The sequence below is a fragment of the Haliaeetus leucocephalus genome, unplaced genomic scaffold, assembly GCF_000737465.1.
Source record: "Haliaeetus leucocephalus isolate CR32 unplaced genomic scaffold, Haliaeetus_leucocephalus-4.0 Scaffold101, whole genome shotgun sequence".
NCBI classification, from domain to species: Eukaryota; Metazoa; Chordata; class Aves; order Accipitriformes; family Accipitridae; genus Haliaeetus; species Haliaeetus leucocephalus.
This window is the reverse complement of record NW_010972537.1, coordinates 858208-870493: the sequence shown is the minus strand read 5'-3', so window position 1 is coordinate 870493 and position 12286 is coordinate 858208. Positions and strand designations below refer to the sequence as shown.

Genomic DNA, 12286 nt, shown 5'->3' with positions numbered 1-12286 from the left:
CAACGGGAGGGGGTGGAGGAACGTGTGGGGGGGGGGGGGGGGGGGGGGGGGGGGGGTTGCAGTTCATGTGCCCAGTCCAGCTTTCATTGCTTTTGATGGGACTGTGGTATGTGAAGCTAGCACAGTTTGGCTCTAAGGGTATGTCTGGAAGTCCTTGGCACTATTTTACACTAGCTGATGGCAGGCAAAGCCCTCAAGGAAACTTAAAAAAAGAGACTAAATGTAATTTACTAAGCAGTAAACATCAGACTGATCCACTAAACAGACGGATATGGAATGCAACTTGTCTAAAATTAGAATGGTTGATGTTTTCTTAGGCAGGTCTAAACTCATAAAAATCTTTCCCACCCCATGCAGGCCTCATTCTGCAGCATGTAAATATATGATGCTTCTAATAAAGTCATTGGAAATGCAAAGCCTGTGATCAACAGGCAGAAGGAAAGCCTACCCTCTCCCATTTCTCTTCAGCAAAAACCTCAAAATTGTGCAACTAACTCATGTAACATAAGTACATGTTTACGATCCCTGCTGAAGTAGGGCTGCTGTGTGCAATGACAGCAGGATTTGGCCTTCAGCCTTTATGGTGTACCAACCACAACTGTGCAGATGACTGGATGGGAAATTATATCTGCTAGTGCATCAAAAAACCATACAGCCTTGCAGTAACTCCCATTAAAGATTCCCACTGACTTCATGAGAGAGAGAGAGCAGACTTAACAAGTGCATGTTCTGCACCACTGGAGCTAAGTTTCTCAAAAATCTTTTCCTAATACCATTTTCTTCCATTTTGTAACTTGATTATAATGAGGCATTCAAAGCAGAGGATTTGCACATGTCCTCTCAAGCTAAGGAGAGTATTTCACACTAGAAACAAAGATCTGGTTAGTTTTTCTCTTTTTCAGAGTAATACAATAATAAAAAACCAACTTGCTGGTTTCACATGCTGCCCTGCCTTTGTACAGTGTTAACAATGTTAAAATGACATCTAGCAACGACAAATGAATCATAATCTCACTGGAGATTTTAAAAGGATCAGCATCAGACAGAATGGGGTTTAAGATAGCCTAAAGTGCGCTTCAAGAAGATGCTTTCAGAGTTTTCCCAACCTTTATGCTAAAGACCTGATTATGTGATAGAACACGTAAAGGTTTCTGATCTTGCTCACTGAATACATTATACTCCAGGGAAACTTATGTTCATTTTAAAAACAGTAATTAAAAAAAAAATCAAAAGAATTTAAATACAAACACACATTTTAAAATAAAGTTCAAGTTGTGGACACAGTGGATAAAAGCTGCTGCTTCAAATTATGGCTGAGCTCCATAAATACATTCCCTTCTACCTTGTTTCAGAGCACCCTCAGTTAGTGTCTTCAGTGGAATGGTTTGCTCTGGAACATTAACAGCATGAAACAGGCAATTTTCAAAAGCATCTAACAGACTTGAGAGACTGACATCTTTGAACGAGCTACAGATGTCTATCTGTCTGTTTGAGGAAAAATATTTGGTTCCAGAAACATTTGTATTTCTTAGCTATACTCTATTGAAAAACATCTGCCATCCTATTGTCTATACTCTGACTCTCTGCTACTTTATTTTTATCCATCATAAATGGATAAGCAAAGGGGAAGAAAGTTTCACCTGTGTTGTTAATTGTAGATGCCTCAAACATGCCTGTGAAGCCACAAACCAGCATTTAAGCTACAGCTGTGGGATGGAGGACAATATCTCTGTGTTTGCTGACGATTACTGTTGGGTTGTGTGATCTTTCATGTGTTTCTCAATAAAAATGAAGTGAAACCTTCCCATACAACCCCAACAATGGACAGCAGCAAACAAAACTACTCTGCTAGAAAAAAAACCAAACCCAAATTCATAACAATCGTAACAAATGCAATTAGGAGTCTGCCTAAAACCTGCAAAAAGCCAAGATTACACTTGATGGTTCTGCACTGTTCTAGAAACCATCTTATTGCTAGCATATCCTTTCCTCTTATTTTCATTTTTCTTTTCTAGCTTTAAGTCCAAAGACATCTCAGGGACAAGTGGGAGTGGATGTGAAGAGGGAGGAAGGAAGCAAAGAGTTTTCCCACAGACAGTGCTAGCTCTTCATCTTTTCAGGATGCTCGCACTGGGATTTCCCCATTCAGCTGTTGTTTTCAATGGTAAACATAAAGATACAAAACCAGCCCTTCAGAAGTGGATGACAGAGGAAGGATTGCTTCCCCATTTAAAGATCAAGATTGTGCTTTCTAATTACAGATATGCATTCGGCTTGGAAAGTGCAAGATGTGCAAAGACTTCAAAGGTGACATAGTATGAAAGAGAGATGGAAAACAGACCTAATCCACAGACTAGAAAAATCAATAAAAAGGCTTCCAGTGATTTTAATGGGGAAAATTTCATCATGCTTTCATGTTTGGTTTGTGAAAGATGTTATAGTAGCATCTTAACTTGTATTTTTCCTAGAACATTCATATATCTTTCATTTAACATGTAAATTACTTCTTGAACTTTGTATCAAATATTTATAAATGCTAAACTAGGTACAAAATGAAACCCAGTTGGGAAAGTGGAGCAGAGGGAGGTTTAGCTGCACTAATGGATACTACATTAATGCCTAGCATCAAGGAAGGCTGACTGTCATTAACAAGAAAACTCACTACAAACATGATTTCACGCCTTGTAACATATCCCGTAGATCTATTTACTGTCCGTCTCTCTCTCCCTCTCTCTCACACATACAAACACACAAAGATAACTATGGACAGAAAATCCAAAGCATTACATATGCTTAACCTTTTCTTCCCTAAAAAAAACCCAAAACAGCCAACACAACACCAAAACCCACAAAGAAGCAGAAAATGCACGGCTTGGATGATACAGAACAAATTATTTTACAATGCCACTTGAGATGCTTTCTAGACTTCAACCTAACCAAAAGTCTGCTTTGAGGATAACTAATGCACAAATGGCATTATAACAAGCTTTCAGGTGAGCGAGACTCAAGGACACTCTAGTAGCCCACCTGTTACTGGGTATGTGTATGTGGGTGTGAGAGAATGTTGTATTTCCTGTGGGTTTTTTTCTACTGGTCTTCACTATGATTCAAAAAACGCAGGATCTGGATCCCTCTGCTGTGTGGTAAGCTGGCAGAGTGAAGAGAGAGTGGGGAAAGAGAGCATTGACCTTATCTTGGGGCTTTAAACACCAGAGATGCATTATTCAACCTTCCACATAATGCTGAGGAGATAAGTAGAAGGAATGTCCTGCATTGCAGAGTGGGATTTACTTTACTGTATGCATAATGCTCAGGCATCATTACTCCCCACTGGTACAGCACATACGGCTGTACAGCAGCTGCAACACTCAGAGAAATACGGACCGGAAGCAACACACTGGTCAAAATGTACTGATGGGACTTAAAATAGGTCGAGTTTTTCTAGTATTAATTGGAAGTTAGCCAGGAACATGAGGTCAAAAAGCTCTCAGATACTTTCCTTTAGTCCTTGTATTCTTCAATGGATAGACATAAACTCACAACTCAAGGAAGACCACACATTTTACCATGTCCCCAAATGGCACAGTTAGTCACTGGCTCAATAATTGCAAGGCAAAAATCAGTTCCCAAGGTATTGAACCAACTGTCCCAAATTTGTCTATCAGTGGTCTACCCAGGCTTGAGCAGGTGAAGCAGGGTATTTGGTCAAGTGAATGCTTGGATGCTGGGGAAGCAGCTTTCCCTCTGATGAGGCTCCAGGGGCTTCCTGTGCTCCTTCCTACCTTCTGCCCCAGTGAGGCGCAGCCAGCGCTGGGGCACAGGGGCTTTCGACCGTGCTCAGGAGCAAATCTCAGCCCGCAGATGTGCTGTGAGCTCTTCAAAAGCTACGCAGAACAGGGAGAACCAGACTTTGGAAAGGCTCATTTGAAAGCCTCTCACGTAGTAAGCTATAGGATAGTCAATTTATCCACTGCTGGGAAGGGGAAAGGGTAAGGCTGGACTCTTCTTGAACCTGTGGCTTGAACAAGTCCAGATGTTTTGAACCATGTTAATCCGTCCCTGCCAGAACATATGAGGTGTAAAGGCTTTGACCTTAATTAATTAAAATGACCTCCTAACACACTGGCTTTTTCTAACGTGGCTTTCTTTTTTGTGTGTGTCTGAGCATCTCCATTTTCTAATGTGGCTTATTTTAAACCATGAATGATTTCTGATTGGGTATTTCAGAGAGTTTTTTTCCCTGTCTTTGTTTGCTTTAGAAAGGCAATAAGAAACAAGATTGCCTCTCACTGTGCTGGGCAAAGCCGAGTAATGGAAGTTTTAATGAAAACACAGCAGCAGAGATGATGGGAAGTGGAAAGACCAAAGTTAACCACACACAAAGGGGTTCAGGCAAATTTGATCTTGCAGCTGCGGCACTGGAGATATTTATAAGGACAAAGAAAAACTACCAATTGCTAGAGCTCCATGGCCATATCTGAGCAGTGGGACCAAGCAAACCCTCTGTGTGAGCTCTGAAGAGACCAGTGCCAACTGGGCTGGCTGGGGATGCCGAGCAAGGGCTGGGAGATGGGGCTGCTTCCTCCTCTCCTCCTGCGCTGCCTTCTGCCCTCCCCTCTGATTTCATGGAAGCTCTGAGTTGGGAGAACAAATGAAGCAGGAAAAGGGGAACACTATGCCTCTGGAATCTAAGGCAAATATCTGGGATTAGACATTCAAATTCTTGTACCTAATCATCTTCCCTTACCAAGACCTCTTCATTAGCGTGCCATCCAACAGAGAGAGAAACCTGTGCCTAATCTAAGCATGCCCGTTCACACAGTGTCATCTCTTCAGGATGAAAGAACAAAACTGTAAGCCTGAAGAAGGATGAAAAATGCCTCTCCAAAGGAAAACAAACACCAAAATTGCTGTTCTGGTACATTACGTACAATCAGGTGGACAGATTTAGTCAGCTAAACAACATAGCTTGCAAAACACAAGACGTTTGTAGAATTTAACCTATCCAGACAATGCAACCTCTCTTGTAAGTTGCTGCCATGTCTCCTGGGTGTTTTAGTGACAAGCAGTCCAAGCAAAGCACAAAAAGCATCATGTACTGAGACTACTGACTTGAGAACATGAGATACCACATTTTGAGCCCTCTGCATGCACCTAAGATAAACAAACACTAGGCCATCCATGGCTGTTCCATGCAAGGAACCTTGAACCAAGCCGAAAGAATGACAGTTTAATGGCAACCAAAAGAAAGTGAATACCCCCCTCCTATCCACACTGAGCTTGCTTCCCCAGTTCTCAGGCTCAGTGAAGGCAGCTGACAAATGGCCATTAGCTTCTGCGGGTTTCCAGATTTTCCTTCTGCTTTGGGCATTGCATTTGTAATGTTTTCAGCAGCGGTCTCATTGAACTCACGGATCATTGACTCACAGCTGAAGACTCAGCTTTGCTATTTTTTGCCCTTGGAGGCCAGTTATAAATGGTAGGTCAGGTGCAATTCTACTGAAAATGTGATAATCTGGTCAGTGGGCAGCCTCAGTTTTCAGCCACTGAAGGTAACAGTCCCCACCTCAAAATAAATAACAAGTTAAAAAATAACAAAACATTAATTTTGTTATAAATGTATGGAAGATGTGATTGGAAGTGCTGCGAGTTAGAGATATAAATGTGCTTGTAGGCAGACATCTAAAATTAATGATGTGCTCGTCTATGGGGGTTTCAGATATTATTGAATGCTATTTCAAGGCTAACTTTCTGCAAGCTGGTGTATTAAATATTAGGACAAATCCTAAGCAGCTTTTTAAATGCTTATCTATTTCAACATCTCTGGGCCAGAGGACAAAAGCAACATCAGGCCCTTCATTTCTGTACAGCGCTTGCAGAGCCTCACATGAAAGACACTTTGTCAAACAAACTATCTTCAAGTCTTTGACTTTAGGTAACTCTCATTCTTCAAAAAAAAAAAAAAAAAAATTCATCCACTAACTTCAGAGGCAGCTTTAGTGAATGCAGGCTTCAGGATGTCATCTTGCAGCAATATTTTCAAGACAGAGTCAGCTCCTGAGGGACACCAAATACCTGCAGCTGACTTCGACAAGTTCTGCAGGTTCTCAGCTTCTCCTAGGATTTAACCCACAGACAAAGAATACTAGGAGTGGCTTTTGCTCTAGGATGGCCTGAGCCCTGCATTGAGTATGTGGCTGTGTGAACTTTAACACCACCTGTATTTTTCCTGAACACAAGAACCCCACTTAAACAGGATCCTGTATGCCTGAGTCCTCACAGACCTAGAGTTGCACTGCATGCCATTACAGAACCCTCCTCTAATTTTAGATAGGTACAAGGGGGGAAGAAGAGATGCCCTTTCTTTTTTCTAACTGCACCACCTCAGAGCACTTTATTTCAGTACAAACTGAGGACTTCCCTTTTTTCTTTTAATCTTCAAAAAGCAGCACATTGTGCTACGCCCTGAAACAAAACTAGAATTTCTGAAAGCCCCGAGCACACCACACACTGCAGCCCATCCAGGACTTGTGCAATGTTTGGTATGAAGCCAGTGGATATTCAATACGAAAAGGCTCAGTGTCAAAAGCAGCATGTGGAGGATTCAGCAAGCAGCTTTCATTGGTGCCAATAGAAGCCTGGCTACTAAGCCTTCACACCTCTTTAAAGATGTTTCCCCTGTCTTAACAGACATTTGCACAAATCTACTCCGAAGCTGAGACCAAGCAGGCAAAGTTTTAGCTGGGGAAAAAAAAGTCTTAGCCATTAAGAAAGCTGGCCCTTTTCCAGAATGGAGAGCATCTGGCCACCAGCTGTGTTTAGAGGACAGCAGGCATAAGGAATATATCAGGGGAAAATCTGAGAAACAAGTAGACAGTGCTGAAATTTGTCGTGAAAAGAATACCAGCCCTTCTCTGTGATGTCTAAAACCTCTGCCCTCCTACATTCCCCATCCTTTTCTCTTCCCAACTCTCAAGACAATTATTGGAAAACCGCCCATTCAGGAGGACACAGATACCCTTTCTGGGCTTGGGAAGGGATCCAGCAGGGCTCTAGAGTAAAAAAAACTGGGAAGTGTGGAAACTGGCAGCACGTGAGGCAAAGTGAAAATGTGAGGAAATTCTGGAAACTAAGGGAGGACCCTTGTAGAGAGGCAGAAAGAAAGATCTGCAGTGAGGCAGGGGCAGGATGCCTATAAGTCCTCAAATATTTCAGCAGTGGATTCGTATAAAAAAGACAGATGGAAAGGAACCGAAACAGCCCTCCACACATTACAGGCTGGAAAGTTACGATTAAACAAAAAAAAAAAAAAAAAGAAAGAAAGAAAAAGAAAATCACAAGTTTTTCTAATGATGTTGTATTTTTTTCCATTTCACCTAGATTGGAGGCAATATTTTCCCTCAAAATTTGTAAATTATTGCAACTCATACAAAGACTAAAGAAGTGGAAGGCTTTTTATTTTCTAAGATGGTAACAACATCTCTCTAAAAAAATGCTAATAAAATGCTCTGCTGGAAAGAGCCTTATCTGATAGTGATGGTATTCATGGGCACCCGCCGAAACTCACACTGCTTTTTAGATTAAATTGACAACAGAGCCCTTCCCCCTCAGCCCCAGATAAATGGAATGAAAAATCCACGCATGAAGCCACATACAATAAAGTTTGGAGATTATGAAACAGGCTAGAAGACAGGATCAGAATTGCAACTGATCTTGATGAAGTGGGGAAATTGCCCCAATTAAAGCAGAACAAATGCACTAAAGACAAGTTGAAAGTGTTATACTTTGGAAGGTATAGTAAACAAATGCACAAATAAAAATGCGAAGTCCTGGGAAAGCAGCAGTGAGTGAATTACCCAGGAATTATAACAGAAGACAGACTAGATCAAAGTCAGCCATGGGATGTTCTTGTAGAAAATATTGCAGGATATATTTTCTGATATGCTTTACATAAACCACAGGAGACAGTTACTCTGCTTTGCTTGTTACTGTATAAAACCCCTGTGGGAGTACTGCATTTTGGGGAAATTGGGGAGTCATGAGGGGAATGCCAGCAAAAATCAGAGACCTAGAAAATACCAGCAAAGGAACTAGGAAAGTAGGATAATTCCTCTCATACATAGAATAATCTTGTAAGAAGATCTTGTAAGATCATCTGTTCCTCCTGTCAATCAGGGCTTGAAGGAAAAGTGGCTCAATTTGCAGTAAAAAAAATTCCAAATAGTCTCTTAGGAAAACCTTCTGATTATGAGGTTGGTGAAGATCATGGATGCCTGTCGCTGGACGTTTGAAAAGCCTGCAAGCTGCACACTGTCTGGTGTGGTTCAGCTAGACCTCACCAGCCTCACAGCAGGAGAGGTGGACTAAAATTGGAGTTTTCAAACTCTGGTCTGTGGATCCACAAAGGCCTGCTGACTACTTCCAGGAGAAATAAATGCCAGGGTTACACAGGGGCTGGCTCTTCTGCTGGCAAAAGTGATGGGGGTCACAGGTCGAATAAGAATTGAAAGTCATGATTGTTTTTTTTAAGGTTCCTTTCAGCTATACATCTATGACTTTGGGATTACCAGTGTTCTGAAGGGCAAAAGTTATTCCCTTATAAATCAAGAGCCGCAATCTCTTCCTGTAACAGCTTTGAACGATAGCTTCTTGGGGCTTGTTCTCTCCTACCATTTGCTAGACACCAGCAAAGCAGATCTCGCGGCAGCAGCGGGTGCCATGCTTTCTGTTGTACTCAGCCATCCAGATTCACAAGCCTCCGAAGGAGCAACGGGACACACGAATGCACGGGCTGATGCAGCTCTGCTGGCAGACTTGCGCAGCGCGTGTTCGGAGGCAGCTGCGCTCTGTCCCTAGAGCCTTTGGCTCGTGTTTGCCTTTGAGTGCCCAAACACACTGACCACTCCGTTCATGTACGGCCACTGAAGGACATATTAAGCCCTTTACCTCTGAAAGAAAACCAGTAGATGTTACCACAGATACTCTCAACTCATCAGAAGAACAACTAGCACGGTTACCAGCGTCTCCTTCCTAATGAGTCCAGGCAGGTTCCTACAAAATGCTCAAAAGACGTCACCTTCCAGGGGCAGCAAGTGCACACAGGACTCTACATCCCCTTACCAAAGCACAGTTAGTATTTGAGCTAGAAACAGGGGCACAACACCCGTGGCTATCATTATAGCATTAGATGCCAGACTATCCACAAGCATACTTGTGGGCATGTTCCCCAGATAAAAGCCATTTTGCCTACAGATATATGCGTATGCAACTCCCGATGACTTCGTTGGGCACTACGCATGTACCCAAGGGAAGAATTTTAGTATCATGATTATTGGTTGAAAAATTTTGCTATTTTAAACCATGAAGCTGTGGGGTGAGGTCTGCTCCTATCTAGTTATCACTGACATGAAAGGATGGGTTTCCATGGATGAGGACCACACCAAATGACACAAGCACCCCTGCGTGTTGCTACTGCATCAACCATGGTCTCGCTTCTCTAAGATCGCAACATTCACATAGAAGTTGCCATTACCTAAATGTTCCAGACAACATTTTGTGTGAACATCTACTATGCAGAAAAAAAAAAGTCTAATTGACTGACACACTGTGTCTCTGCGACATTAATGACAGTTTAGACATTTTTGTAATTTGTTGCAGGAACTGTAGAGGCTTTAAAAGACGAAGCACACAGGAGGATTTACACCTCATAGTCATAAAACAGCTTCCTACTGTGTTGATTACTAAAGCCAAAACTGTGTTCTCTGAGCATGCCAAAAGCTATCGGCATGGAAGAGCACCTGACGTAGATACTTCAACAAAAGAACAAGAGGTTAACATGCACTGTCAAAATAAAACTTCTAAAGTCTATGAACTGGGCACAGTTTCTGAACAGCATGCTAGAAAATAAATATATTAATGTCTCTTTGCCATGGAGAAGGCAACATCTTTGCCTACTTCTTGCTGTGGATTTCAGAGACAGAGCATCAGGAATGTTGTGGCACGTAGCCGATTTGTCTTGCTAACAATATGCTGCAAAAGAAACAAAGCTTTGACATTAAATCACATCCCCCATCCCACCCCACCCAAACCCTGCATTGTAGATAACCTATACATTCTCAGGATACAGTGAGAAATCATTCTATAGTACATATTTAATTATAATTTAAAAAAGTCTAACTTGGACACAATCTCTGGCCAGTAGCAAAGTATCAACACATTACTGAAGTAAAGATCTGTTATTATCCCTTCACTGTAACAAACAGAAATCAGCATCTCGAGAAGGGTCTCCAGGGGTATCATATCACAACCAATCGCACCAAATAAAAAAATATGCTAATTTCACAAATGAAGTTTGACAAGAAGTAACATTGCATTTGTCTTGGCGAAACAAAGCACAAACGTAACATTTCACAGGTACAGTTACCATGCAAATGCATGTTGAGTTTGTCATTGTTTTTAACCCCAAATCACGAGTAGCATGCAGTTCTCCTGCCCCCCCCCACTACTGTATTAGAGATAGTCTGGGTAATGTACCTCTTTGGTGTAACCATAGCCTGTTAGGCAAGATTATACCACCCTAGGAAAGAATACAAGCAAAACTTGATCATATATATGTTTACACAATGTACATTTTACCATTTAAAAAAACAAAACATGTTACATAGATTCTCAAACACAGCTCTGTCGAAAATGAAATTTTAAGCTTAAGAAATAGTTTTTAAACTACAAGGCCACCCCATTATTTTTTATGAACAATTTAAAAAGTTCCCACCCTTAAAAATCTGCCAGTATATTTCCTCAGCTGTAACAGTCTTACCCACTCTCTAATACAGTTGATCTTTGCTCGACAGCAATAACAGTTCTTACATTTCTTAAATGCACGAGATAATGGACTCCAGGATAGATATAGTTCTTAAATGTGTAACACTGGAACAAATCCACCTTAAACGATTAACCGGTCAATTCGGGTGTTTCCCTGCACCACTGCTCAGGCAGGGGCTTCTGCTGTTCACTGATGTGAGTTCTGGCTTTTGTTGGCATCGAGCTCCACGACGATGTGCGTGTGTTCAAAATTTGAGTACAACAGCGATTCACTGGATACTCTTATACCCCGTTCGCTCAAAAACACAGAGGAGCTTTGTTTTCTATATTCCCTCATCCAAATGGGGCTGCAGTCCCAGCACAGCACCTTTGGCCAAAACAGAACTATTTGGATGCGAAGTAGAATTTTTAAATTTTTTTTTTTTGTAGTCATTTAAGCAACCGCAACGGGATTAAGCAACTGCAACAGCAGACTTAACTTGCAGGGTCTTTATTAGAGGGTTACCGTCTTCCTCAGCTTTACACAATGGAGCCCTTTGAAGAAGACAAATGAATTGACTGAATCCTTGTGGCCAACGTCCTCTGTAAGTCCTGTAGTACATTTTGACCAGACGTTTCTCCATTCTTGTCATACAACAGCTGTTTGAAAGCTTCGTTTTCAATGAGGACCATCATATTTTTTAGAAAGTAGCCTTCACAATAGGAAGAAAGTTCTGTCACTCCGAGAAACTACAAGAAGTGAAATTAGAGAAAGATAACCATTCTGATAAAACCCACTCAGCAAATACAGTGCATAAGAGCTGCACACAAACAAATACACAAAGTAAGCCTTTCAGACAGGCACAGTAACACTTATGGATATATATGCGTGGAGGGGAAGGAGTTAATCAAACAGTATTTTATGCTGATGATTCTGATAACAATTCCATGTTATAAAGCCCTCGTTGTTCAGGAGACAAACTTCCAGGGGCTGAAGTTTTGCTTCCTTGGAAATTGGTGGGATTTTTGCCACAGAGTTCAGCAGACCCATGATTTCATGCCCAAAGTTACACCCGAAAACTACAGGTTTGGGAAAACACACTACAGACCAAGTTTCACGAATGCCATCCTTAGCAAGGATGGGACATATGACTGCAGAAACCTGTCATGCAAAGTTTCATGCTTTGAGAAGAAATGGAGGTTTGTGGAGCATGTGGTTTGGGGCGGTCAGTATCTCCCTTACATTGGACACTGCGTCAGGGTAATAGGCAGGGATACTGTAATGCGTGAGCAAACCTTAAATGACCCGTACTGGTCATTTGATGGGTGACCCATACCGGTCGTCACCCGCTGGCTAGATCCTGTGGTCATACAAAGAGTATAGCCGTGATATTCCACTCTAGGTGTAATGATAAGCCATGCAAGTGTAGAGAGCAGTGCTCAGCCCATCCTCCTGCCCAGGTCAGCTCCTGCTAGCTCCAAGCTC

At 41.9% G+C, this 12286-nt stretch overlaps 1 protein-coding gene across 3 annotated transcripts in view; it reads right to left on the bottom strand.

Moving 5' to 3' along the window:
• Positions 1-11246: 11246 nt before the first annotated feature.
• Positions 11247-12286, bottom strand: part of BTBD11 (BTB (POZ) domain containing 11) — a 176403-nt gene continuing 175363 nt past the window's right edge. For all 3 annotated transcript variants that reach the window (XM_010585357.1, XM_010585355.1, XM_010585356.1), the window contains one exon: positions 11247-11550. In XM_010585357.1, coding sequence (XP_010583659.1) covers positions 11341-11550 — 210 coding nt within the window. In that variant the 3' untranslated portion in view covers positions 11247-11340. The remainder of the gene's footprint in view (positions 11551-12286) is intronic.